The sequence below is a fragment of the Phaseolus vulgaris genome, chromosome 7 (genome assembly GCF_051622355.1).
Source record: "Phaseolus vulgaris cultivar YP4 chromosome 7, ASM5162235v1, whole genome shotgun sequence".
Classification (NCBI taxonomy): Eukaryota; Viridiplantae; Streptophyta; class Magnoliopsida; order Fabales; family Fabaceae; genus Phaseolus; species Phaseolus vulgaris.
Window position 1 is genome coordinate 47,767,640 of NC_143504.1, and position 13,098 is coordinate 47,780,737.

The window sequence follows — 13,098 nt, forward strand, 5'->3', positions numbered from 1 at the left end:
GGTTCATTTTAAATACATGTTTTAAACTATGCCAAAGTTATTGCTACTTTTAGTGAAGGGGAGTTTGCTATGCGTTGCGTGCAAAAAAGGAAGTTAAAAGAAATAAAAACACGACAACAAGTTCGGATATTCCGTAGCGAGGATGACAATCAGGCATGATTCAGAAGATTCCATAATCAAAACTCTTTTTTTTAATAAAATATTTTTCACAATAAATTATATTATAAAATTTTGACATCTCAACAACTAAATACAATAAAAAGTTGATAAAACTAAACTCCTATTCCCCTTAAGAAAATCTATATTTGGAATACCCCTCACCACATTTTACCCACTTTCATATGAAGAATTGGTTGAATGATATTAAGGACATGGAATTTTTTTCTCATTTTATACTTTTAATATTTTTTATATTTAATTTTTTTAATTGTGTAACTATATATTCGTTCTATTTATTTTTAGCTTGTTATTGCCATTGCATTATTGATAACTAATTAATAATGAGTTGAATATTCTTTGATAGTTTGAATGTGAGAAAAGTGCAAAGTTAAAAAGACACTTTGAGTGGGACCCACATCCTTCTACTATTAGAACAATATTTTGGTAGTTTGTTTTTACCAAGTCAACCATCTTTTTCATAGTAGTTCTTCCAAATGATTGTATCCTCTGCCTTTTCCTCTTACATAGTTGGAACGTTGAAGCCACGTCTCAAACCCCTCCTTTCAGATTCCAAAGCAACGCAGGTTTTCGCGTAATCTGTGTTTCAGAGTATAATAAGGTAAGAGGAAGAAGACATGAGTGCTTATCCCAATCAAAAACAGAGAACATGCGACTATTGTGGGGACTTCAAAGCTCTTCTATATTGCAGAGCTGATTCTGCAAAATTATGTTTCTTATGTGACCGCAAAATTCACTTCCCTAACCAACTTTTTTCCAAGCACTCGCGCACTCACCTCTGTGATGGGTGTGGTGATTCCCCTGCATCAGTCCTCTGTTATGCTGAGAACTCTGTTTTCTGCCACAACTGTGACTGCCAAAGCCATAACAACCGCATGCTGTCTCAGGAACACCAACGGAGACCCCTTGAGGGGTTCTCTGGGTGCCCTTCTGTGACTCAGATGTTAATGATTTTGGGTCTTCCTGAAAAATCTCTGCTTTCAACCGAGGGGGAAAGTTCCCATGATGATGGCCTTTCCGAATTGCACGTGTGGAATTCTCCTTCTGTTTTTGGTTTTGAGGATTTGATTGCTTCCTCTTCTTATAAGGTATGCGTTTTCACTTTAATTTTGTTCCTGGTCGCGTCAAGTTATGCATTGTGGATATCATTATATTCTTGAGTTCGCACCAACTCCAAAAGTGTTTTCAAGATTGAACAGCTTTTTATTTGGTTGTGAAAATAGAAAATGTAACTGAAATAGCTATTTTGTTCTAACAGGATAAAACTATTATAAACAACATATGTTTCTTTGTATTTTGAAGTAGTTGCATTAGTTTCATACTTATCGGTTTCTATTTCAAAATTGTTAATTTGTGGATTATTTATTTATTACGTCTTTGGATAATTGGTTTTGACTGCGAGGATTCTAGATTCTTTGGAATTTGGATGTTAAAAAGTGCACATGAAAATCCTTGAGTATTGCTACGATTTTGACATGTTTCAGGATATTGTTATTGAATCAGAATCATAAGGGTGCGTGCGGGAGACAGAAAGAAGAAATTCTGAGTCAGCTTCGTGAACTAATAAAGTTGGAGCCTGACTTAACTCATGGAGAAGTAGATGCTGAACCACAACTGCAATTTGAAAACTTGTCTACTGGTTTTGAACGTGACATAGAGGCTAACATGTTTCCTTCATATGAGGTAAACCTTACAATAGTCCTAAGATTATTACCATGGAACAATATAACCTTTCACATAACTTAGAAAAAATAGAAGCAAAGCTGAAATTCCCAATGTGCAGGCAGGTGTGTTTTGTTGGCATGGAGAAAGCAGTGATCGTGCAAATCAAATTGTTCCTTCTGATACGTCAGTGAGTGATTATAGCGAGCTAGCTTCAGCTAAAGATCCAACTTTTACAATCCCTGCAACTCACACGTATTGTAACAACCAAGGAAAACCATCAAATTATTTGAAGGCTGAAAACCTGTCTCCTACTCCTAAAGCTACTCCTTATGAGTTAACAAGTCATGAAAGAGATTCAGCATTATTGCGTTACAGAGAGAAGAAGAAAACAAGAAGGTACTCCTTTGCTTGCCACGTGTCGTGTATTTCATGTCTTTATACATTATGAATCTATGCTATGTTGTTACAAATTTAATGTAATGGCGAAGTCCAGCCAAATTTAATGCACCTGTTATGCGGTGCCGAAATCTTTGAAAAGTAATTGGTGAAGGGTATTTAAGATTAAATAAAGTATAAAAAATTAAAATTTATTTATACTTAATTGATGTACAATCTTTTTTATGGTTTATATTTGAATCGAGAGGAAGTACCTTGTGGTGATATACTTCTTTGTCAATGAATAGAAACTAGGAGAAGAAAAAGACATCAAAAGCATGAACATGAAGAAAAACTAAAGCTTAATTTTCTACCAAGTTCAATTCTAGTTTACTGTCATATTAATTACACTTCATTTGCATTGTGACCAACTTTAACACCACACCTTATGCATGCTAAACTTGTCACTAATTTTTTTATGAATCAATTATTACTAGTAAGGTGGATCTCCATGAATCCAATAGTTACTATTATCAATAGCATATATATAGTCAGCATAGTAGTATTCCAGAAAATTATCTTGTTACTGTCCTTTTATCAGCATATTAAGAAAACGGGTGTGATTCTGCAGTTGATCACAACTTCTGCAATTTTAATAAGTCGTTGGATTGGTGGAAAACCAATCTGAGATATGAGTAGATATGTGCATGTTCTTGATGAGTGTTCTATATATATAATATAAACTTATATTGGAAGATGGATTCATAGAATTGATATCCTTCACGTGGAAAACAGGTATGACAAGCACATCAGATACGAATCACGAAAAGTTCGGGCAGAAAGCAGGATGAGAGTTAAGGGTCGGTTTGTGAAAGATGAGACACAGAAATAACAGTAAATTAGTTGTTGCTAATTACATGAGAACTGTAATTCTGAGTTGGTGAGAAAGCATGTTGAAGAGAGAGCCACGTTTTTAGATTGATGATGTCTCTGTCATCTCTTGTCTCAAACTGAACTTTCTTGCTTTCTCCCTTCTTTTAATTCACTAGAATATGAGGCTCCAAGGAGATAGAGGGAAGTTGAAGAGGTAATTGATGTGCAGCAAAGGAGGGAAGTGGTGCATGAAAGGGTTGAGTACAGTAGAAAGAGACAATAGAAAGTAGGCTTGTAAACATTACAGTGTTTATGTGTATAAGCGGATGAGAATCGCAGCATTCTGACTACCATGGTCTGATAATGCAAATCAATTCTTTCGTGTTTTATGTGTTTTTAATTGCTAGTTTTACATAACTATAAACTATAATTTGGCCCTTTTGTACGTGATTAAATGTAAGGAGTGGTGGCCAATTTTGATTGCTCCAAAGTTACAGATCTTCAAACTTACGCCTGCACTGCTCATAAGTTTGTTGCCTTCTCTTGACTTCTTATTTCACCAATTTTAGGCTTTGATTTAAGGTATTAAGTATTGTTTGCATATGAATATGAAATGGAATTAAAAGGCCAGATAAGATTAAAAACCTATCACATTGTTTGTATGGTGGTCTAAAAACTTCAATTGCTAATTTTAATTTCAGAGTATTATGAAGAAAATCCATGGTTGTGAGATTTCTTGAGGCAAAAAGTTAAAAACAAGAAGACGCCCAAATCTTATTGAAACCAAATCTTAGGCGTTCAGAAATAATAGGTGAATGCATCTTGGGTGTGTCGGTGCACTAGAAGAAATTTCTAAACAGGACTTTCGTATGATGTGACATTAATAATGCAAAGAGCATATTAAACCTACTTCACCATTCCTTTTCAAAATATGGGTCCTCATGTTCTTGCTCTACAATTTCTCATATAAACTAAGGCACCTTCATATTATTTTAAAAAGTCAATTTTATTTTTTTTTAAATTTAAATAATTTTTTAATAGAAATTTTGTACTTTTAAATAATCTCAACTACATCATACATTTCCATATCTTTCTTCTTCTAGGTATAATTTGATATTTTTAAATAATCTCAACTACATCTACATCATGCATTTTCATGTTTTTCTTCCAGTTATATTTTTTTTATTTTTTTTTAACTGTAGTATTTTGAGAGAACATTTATATGATTTGAATGTGGGTGAAAGAATTGATGAGAAAATTTGTTGTATTCAACAATGTTGTTGATGGCAAAGATAATTTTTTTAATTACTTTATTTTTTAACTTCGATTTTTTTTTTCTTTTTAAATTTTAGAACTTCTGCAAGAATAATTAAAAATTTAAAAAAATAAAATAATTTTACTCAAACTAATAATAAAAATAAATACTTTTTAAAATATTGCTCTGTTTTGTTTTATCTAGTGATAAATAATTTAATTATTATTAACTTATATTTTTATGATAAAAATTATCTCAAATAAATTATTTTTATTTAACTGTTCTTAATATTTAAAAATAAACAATATCAACCAGATTTCTTAAAATAAAAAGGAATCGAGTTAAACGTCACATTTTACTAATTTATATTTTAAAAAACATCTTAAATTTTTAGTCTTTTTTTGTTTGTATATATTTTTATTAAAATGAAATTAATATATATTAAATGTTTTATTAATTTAAATTTCTGTTTCAAAGGATATTATTAAAATAAAAAAAGGTATGATAGTGAGGAAGAATTTGGCTAAATTAAGAGTAAAGTTTTGGTACCAAAGTTGTGTTGAAGCGAAGTTAATGAAACGTGTAGGCCCAAACCCATAAATGTTAGCCCGGCCCATGATAAGTTACAGTAGTGGTAGTATTCCGTTATGTTTGACCATAGAACCCAAAAAGCAGAGATTGTTAGTGACGTTGAAGATCTTGCTGCAAATTTCTGTTTCAGCGATGACTATTGCCAACAACCTTTTTAACACAATCTTTGTCTTTCTTTTCAATTCGGTCTTCTATTCATATCCAAAATCACTTCTATCTTCCATAATTTCTCGCATTCTTTACTTTTTACAAACCCATCAATTTTTCTATACATATTTCAAGTTGGAAGTCAGATTAATGCAACTACATTAAATAAATAACAATATATATATATATATATATATAATTCTACTTAAAATAGCAAAAAAATTGAAAGAAGGGAAGAGCAAGCTAAGTGTTTTTTTCTTCTATTTTCAGCTTCCCTTCAACATGGAAAGTGTAGTGATGTGTTTGAATATTTATTAAACTTTTATATTTTAAAATAACTGTAATGATTATTTTATTAACAGAAAATGTTATTGTTTACTATATACGACTTATTGCGATGATGAGTAGGACCTAAAATAAGTATTAGGTGCTCTTATTTATTTATTTATTTATTTATTTATTTATGCATATCTTGAGTTCAGATTTTATACAAATATGAATTTTGACGTGCTAGAAGTCTACGTTAGAAATTTGTCATTTTCAATGTTACTTCAATTCAACGCTAAATTCACAATGTTTAGATATAATGGTATACGTATAAATGTTTGGACATATTTGTTACAGAGAATTTTATTACTAATCAAGTTATATATAAACTTTCATAAAAAAATTATTTCCTCTTATTTTTTTATATTTCTCTTAATCTAAACAATTTACTTTTTTTTATTCTTTTTTCTTCATTTTATTCTTTTCTATTTTCTTAAATCCACTTCCTAATCTAAACACACTCTTACAAACAAAGATTACAAACACATTTCCAAATTCTTTTACAATCTTATTTCAACAGTTATCCTCTTCAATAATATTTAGAAGGATATATCCATATATTATGCATGTGAGTATTACTAATTAGTGTCTCAAAAATACGAATTAAGATATTAAGAAATAAAAATGTTGTATGGTTAGAGATGCATTGAAAATAATTTAAAAGCATTTTTCTTTTCTTTATAAAATAATAAAATATTTTTCAATCCTCTGTGGTTCACAAAAATTATTCCCCATACCAAACACGGGTGGGTCCACAGTGTTCTGCTCTTGTTAAAACTTTTTCTGGTTTCTGCTAACTTTTAAGAAAGTATTGATTTTACTTGTGTGGAAAATAACGTCAGCCGGAGATAAACTTTTTCAGCACACTGTTTATCTAAGACAAAACACCTTTTCTAATCAAAATTATGCTTTTATTTAAGATCTGCCAATCATAACAATTCCAACATTTGAATTAACCTGTTTTGGTAAATTAAGGTCACCCAAAAAAAATCTTCATTTGCAGACATTTTTTCATGTGGTTATGAGTAGTAGTAATATTCGGTGCCATTAATTGATTACTGCCGCGAAAAAAATTATATTAATGCGTAATTAAAGTGTAAAATGATCATAACCGGTGTGCTTCAAAAGACCCCAAACTTTTTATTGCAACAGTGAAAAGCATGATAGTTAGAAAAATATGGAGAACAACAGTAAAATGAACACAGCTTTTATACTTTATAAATATTTGAAGAAGGTATAAAGTTGTTGCATTGAGGAAGTGATTAATAGATAAGTGTATTAAGAAAATGTGGTATAATTAGTTTGGTTTAAAAGGTTGTGTTGTGAGTGCAGTGATGTTGAGTGAGTGTGACGATGGGTAAAAGGCTAGGGTTAGTTGAAGATTGAGCTAAGTGTATTTGGGAGAGAAGAGTGAAATTTGGGAATGGTTAATTGGAATTTGAAATTACGACATTGAATGTGTAAAGTTAAAGGTGCTGGGTGGAAAGCAAAAGTGTGGAGTTAGGATGATTGTTACTTTTCTAATCATGCACCATCCATTTGGCAGTGTAATATAATGATGAGAGTTGGGAAAGAAGAGTGGTAAAATGAGAATGAATGATATGAGAGTGAATTTAATGATCAAAGGACCATAGTAATAAGGGAATAAAAATGATGATGATCATGAAGTTGAAACGTGTGGCCATCATGAACCAATGAAACAACCCCAACCCCTCTTTACTTACCCTTCCCATTCATCACATAAGTTGTTGCTGTTGCTGTTGCTCTTGATGTTGGTGCCATCACCCTCATGTAATGTTACTGTCTCTCCCACTTTACCTGCCCCGGATTATCCCTCATTCTCCTTTTCTCTTTCTATTTTTTTATCCTTTTCTCTCTCTCTCTCTCTCTCACACTATTCTTTCTTTCAAATTCTATTCCTCACAGGGATTCTCCCATGTTATACACTACCACTACTACTACTTCACATTATATATATCATTCCACCTATCAAAATCTGGATCAGAATATACACATAAAGTTAAACGTATTATTAAAAGACAGTTCTAAGAACATAAATAAAATAATAGATTATGTGCACTGTGCAAATAGTACGTAAAAGCTAACTCGTTATTGCAGCAAAGTTAGTAGGAGAATAAGGTAACTAATTTTGATTTTAGACACTAACAATATTATGATTGATTAGACATTATAGAATATATAATGAATTAAATTGGGTTTTGAAAGTTTAGTTTGTGGATGTTTTGAGAAGGAAAGAGTTATTGAAGAGTGATGGTGGGTGGGAATAGTAAAGAAAAGAGGAAGATATGATGAGATGGTGCGTCTTAGAAAATAGTAATGGAGGTGAGTGCAGAGAAAAAGCTGAAGAAGCCATCTCTGTGACCGAATCTATCACGTGGCGCACCACTCGAGGCTCTTCTCCACTTCTCACCACCTCACCATATTTACCACCGTTACTTTTCTTTTCTATTTTTTAATACCATCGCACACCTTGCTTTTTATACTATCATTTTTTTTATTTCTAAACATTTTTTCCAAAATATATGTAAGTATCACTATCTCAACTACAAACAACAATATTTCAATAAAAAAACTCCAACAAATACCGGATCAGAGGTTTTCAAATTAGATCACAACTCTGATTATTTCGCTCACCACAATTATAAAACCAAATTCAAATTTTACTTAAATTAATTGAATTTATTTTTGTAGAATACGAATTGGTTTTAAAATTTGTGGAGAGAAGAAGTATAACTAAGGAAAATTTCATTTTACAACTTCTAGTAATTTACCGTGCTCGATTTCAAAGCACGTAGATCCACTTCTTCCGGCGACAAAAAAAATAAGTTCCTCTGCATACTTTAAATTCTAAGATTTAATTTTTAATAAATAAATGAATAAATTATCAATTTCATTCTTAAAGTATCTTATCTCCCTTTAATATTTAAATTAACATAAAAATTTAAGTAATATCTTACATGTTAAGTCAATGTAGTCCAATGTAAAATTTGACAACCAATTTAGTACTACTTTTAAGATAAATAGATTATTTTAGAGACAACATAAAAGATACGGAAAATAGTTAAAAGACCCATTTTATAACAACTTACATCCAAATTATCTAAATTAACTCTCAAGATTTCATTCTTTCTAAGAAATTAACTATTTTACTACCCTTTAAAAAATATGGTATCGATCTTCCAAAACCAAAAGCAAACCAACCTTGAAAAAACTTTAGGAGAGAACTTCATTTTAACAACGAAAATTGACGATATCATTCCCAGTTCCTCGCTAGTAACAAGCATACAAGTGAATTTTATGGTGACTCAGCTTGAACCATTCTCTTGAAGGAAAAAATTGTTCAGAGCCTGGCGTAGGCAACCAAAATGAATTTGAATGCATATTCAAGCACTGTTAAAATGCAAAAACCTTTGGACTAGTTGAGCCATTCCTCGATTCATATGCGCAGACTCGGTTGTCACACAGTCATTCCTACTGTTTACTGCAGAGCACCAATCGAGTCTGAATAGAAGAAAAGAAAACATGGCATAATTACATCAGATTGTTGCAAACAACAGATCAGGTTTGCATTAGAATATAATTACGAAGTTTATTCCTTCCCACCGCATAATTTTAATGATAACAAGTCCACCGATAATTTAGTAAGAGCGGAGTAACATGCATATAAAACTATGCACAGGTCCATAGAATATAATTATAGGAAAAATAATAAAACTATCCTAAGCCACATATAACAACAAGGTTCGGATCTCTCTATCAGAATTGGTGTTTCGTTGCTCAGCCAAAGAGTAAAAGGAATGGCTATCGAGCTCAAGCCTTTTTATATACCCTCCTGTACCTAGCTCAAACACCAACCATAACAGCATCAGCATGCGCCGGTACACAGTTTTAATCCATTACTAGGTGGCATTCTAGGCATGTACCTGCATCAACGACTCTCACATCAAATTGTCATAAACTCCATGGCTGGTTCCACAGCAAAATCACTCAAGAAATTCTTAATGCAGAATCATCTTCCATTCTCCATACATAGCCTGGCATGTCCAATCTTGGCCCAGAAACAGTCCTGTATATGTATAGCTTCTCAACAGGACTACTATCCGGCCTCGAATCTGGAGGTCCTCTTTCATCAATGACTTCAACATTAAGCATCGGCATTTTCTGACCCAGCAGTTTACATGCTCCGTAACTCACCAAGCAAGAGGACATCCAAAGGGATCGCATTGTCTCCAGCTTTGCAGCATTGGCTAAAAGGGCTTTGTCACCAAAGGGGCAGTCCCTGATCTCCAGCTTCCTAAGGTTGTCACACCCAGACAGCACATGATGGAGTCCCAAATCGCTATCTCCAGCAAAAGCCACAGAAAGCATCTCAAGCTTCTTACCATAAGTCCCAATATACTCAAAAACGCGGTCAGTAAGAAGCCCAGAAAGGGAAAGGCGACGAAGATCCTTGCAATGCTCTACAATAGCTCCAAAACCAGCATCCAGAGGATCATGGGTAAGATAGTCTGGAACTTGAGGCTCAATAATACACAGTCTAAAACGAGTCATATTAGGTCTGTTCCTGGCAATTGTAAGCAAGGCCGCGTTAGACATTTGACGACAAAAATATAGAACTGACTGGAGCTTGGAACAGCCTTCAGACACAGAAACAAGGCCCTGCTCTGTCAATGCTACATTTGGTTCTAACCCAAATGGGTCAGACGGAAACACCCTCAACTCCCTCAGATCCTTACATGACGCAGCAATCACTTCAAGGCCAGCATCTTCTATGTAATCCAACACCTATTCCACAAATACCTTCAGATCATCAGCATAAGAATTTACAGCAATACTTTGCAACAGTGAACAAAGATGCAAACACAAACATGCAATATGAATGGAAATACTGTATGAAACAGACTTACCCATAACCGTTGTAAATTCTCACACTGACTAACAAGCTTGGTAAGATCAGGACTTTGAATAGTTGCATAACTCATGTTTAGTGATGTCAGGTTGGAGCAGATAGGATAAACAGCTGGAAGGTAGGAGGGGAGCACGTCCCAAAATCCAGACAAGCTTTTCAATTGACGGCATCCAGAAAATGCTTCGGCCAGGTTCGAAAAGACTTCCGGCCGCATCTCAGTCGTGTAGGCTCCTGTGCCTAACTCAGCCAATTGAGGAGCTCCACGAAGAAGGTTGGCCAGCCTGTCTAGGGGCACAGCACGATTGAGGCGGAGAGTCTGCAGATTGGGACACCTACTAACCAGACGCTCTAAGGCAGACAAATTCACCTCATTGCCTAAGCAAGAAATGTTAAGGGAAACCAAGGATGTGTACGAATCGGGAAAATGGCTAAGCCAGTGCCCACAAATGTCATCCACTTCACTCTCCCGTAACTCCAACTCCCTCAAATTCCTACAATTTATTACCACACAATGGATTTATCAAAACTATGTTAAAAAAGAAGGAATCACACCGAACCAAAATTACAACACAACAGTCATTGTCATCAACAATACTGACATAAAAAAAAACAACATAAACTCCTAAAAAATATATTAAAAGCCCTAAAAGTTAAATTTTATGAAGAAGTCCTTAGAGTTTCCAAATATTGTCCAGTAGGATCCTTACTTAATTTTTTTAATACTACAAAGAAAAAGTAATCTAACCAATCTCATCCACATTTAATCAGAAATTCAGTTCACAATCTAAAACGGAGAAACAAAAGAATAAGTTGCGAAACCTGCAATGGGCGGCAATGGCAGCAAGTCCATCAGTGGTGAAACCCTCACAAGAGGTGAGCACCAGCACTCCGAAGTTCTTGAACGATTTCGCGATAAGCTCCAAGCATTCATCAGTGACGACCATCCTCTTGAGCCTGATCTCCTGGAGCCAAGGGTAGGCAGCAGCCATGGCCTTGATCCAAGGGCCGACATAAGCGCCCCAACCCTCGGGGACCAAATTGAAGTCTGCGAAGTGCGGCTTGCCCTTGATAGTAATGGATCTCACTTTGGGGAAGCGGTTGACGACGGCGGCCGGAGAGACAGCATAGCAGTTGCCGACGAAGACTCTCCGGCGGCACCAGCGGTCGATCTCGTACCAGGACTTGCAGACGAGGGAGATCGAACCACGGTCCTTGTCGCACTCGATGAAGGAGAACACATGCTCCAGCACCTCCTCGGGGAAGGAGTAGGCTACTCTGGGCCGCATGTCCAACGGAATATAACCCAAAACGCTATAGTTCCGGAAGGAAGATGAACAACAATAACAATATTCTGAATAGGAGTATTAGGAGCAGCGTAGCGTCTAGATCTGAGACGCCATTGGAATAGGGAGGTTGTGTTGTGGAGTTGTTGTAGTTGGCAGAGACAAAGAGAGAAGAGAGAGAGAAATAGAGAGTGAGGGTGAGGGAGAGGAGGATAAGGAGTTTGTGTTGTACCGGTAGAGGTTAGAAAGTAACTAGGGTTAAATAGGTGGTGTGGAGAGGAGGTTTGCGAAGAGTGTAGGATCAGGTATTGTGGAAGGGACACGTGGATATGAGTGAGTTGGAGTCGTTGGATGGGCGGCGTTTGATGATGATCTTATCCATTGAGACGAGACGCGAGTCCGGGTGATTTGATGAGGTGTTATCATGCCTACCGTAATGGATGTGGAAGGGAATCTCATGATTGCCGTTGCATGGCTTCATCTCCAGAGATGGTGATGGATGGATGCACCCGGGACCACATTTTCACCATCACATTAATTCACTTCTAAATTATTTATATCTTTTCTTTTTTTTAATATTATATTCGCCTGCAACTCTACACTCTTTTCCATGCCCTCCCATTCAAATTCTACATCATTCAAATCTTTTTTTCTCAAATTACAAAGTTCCCAAAATACTAATACCTTTCCAATGCTTAAATAACCCTATCAATATCAATGTTGTTTATTTCATAAAAAAAAATTCAATTAGTAATTTACAATTTGATCGTTGAGATAAAAATTCAAATTTATGAAAAGATCTATAAAGAAAATCTAGTTCTTAAATAACAATGCCTCATCTGTTACACAACAACCAACAAGAAAAGATAAAGCAATGAGAAAATGTGATTCCTGCCTTCCGGGACCAATTTCTCATGTTCAGATAAATCAGCAAGAAAGGAAAAGAATCTTGAGGGAACTTATAAGTTCTAACCAAATCCTTCCCTTGTAAACAACCAATAAACTTAAAAGAATACTTCACTAATTAAACAATAAATGTATCTTTTTGTTTTAATGCAATTACTTATTTCATTATCTACGTATAACAATACAAAAATTAATGTTATTTTTTTTTTTCAATCCAATCCAAAACATGTCTGAGGTGAAGTTCCGGAAATCGTGACATCACAGCCGTCCAATCATTCTTCTAGCACTGAGATGTTTGTTTATGTTGACAGTAAAACAGTATTTTTTACAATTAATTACCGTGGGAGAACAACTTAAGTGGTGAACAGTATCGTGAATTGAGTTCGGAATTTTTAATTTAATTTGATCTGACGACGTTACATCATTCGTTTTATTTGACTTTATTTTGGAAAGAAGTGTTTGGGAAAATTGAGTTTAGGGAAGAGAAGTGTGAGTTACATGGAAGTGATTAATGAGAGAAGTGGGCAATGTGGCCCACTTTTTAATGAGGGTAGCATCTATTCTAATGA

The 13,098-nt window shown here is 34.4% G+C and overlaps 2 protein-coding genes across 3 annotated transcripts; one reads left to right on the top strand and one right to left on the bottom strand.

Moving 5' to 3' along the window:
* Window positions 1-590: 590 nt before the first annotated feature.
* On the top strand, window positions 591-3,477 carry LOC137829643 (zinc finger protein CONSTANS-LIKE 13). The gene is made up of 4 exons (XM_068636491.2): window positions 591-1,265; window positions 1,681-1,860; window positions 1,961-2,238; window positions 3,013-3,477. Exons 1-4 carry the CDS (start codon window positions 795-797, stop codon window positions 3,107-3,109), a joined length of 1,026 nt encoding a protein of 341 aa, XP_068492592.1. The 5' UTR covers window positions 591-794; the 3' UTR covers window positions 3,110-3,477.
* A 5,003-nt stretch (window positions 3,478-8,480) lies between these two features.
* On the bottom strand, window positions 8,481-11,860 carry LOC137829644 (protein TRANSPORT INHIBITOR RESPONSE 1). 2 transcript variants are annotated; one of them, XR_011084055.2, is made up of 4 exons: window positions 11,160-11,860; window positions 10,339-10,831; window positions 9,355-10,216; window positions 8,481-8,932 (listed from the first exon to the last, which is right to left on the bottom strand). XR_011084055.2 is itself a non-coding variant. In XM_068636492.1 (3 exons), exons 1-3 carry the CDS (start codon window positions 11,624-11,626, stop codon window positions 9,419-9,421), a joined length of 1,758 nt encoding a protein of 585 aa, XP_068492593.1. In that variant the 5' UTR covers window positions 11,627-11,860; the 3' UTR covers window positions 8,973-9,418. The 2 variants fall into 2 exon arrangements, 1 of the variants encoding a protein (XP_068492593.1); XM_068636492.1 differs by lacking the exon at window positions 8,481-8,932 and having other exon boundaries at window positions 8,973-10,216.
* Between the last annotated feature and the right edge of the window lie 1,238 nt (window positions 11,861-13,098).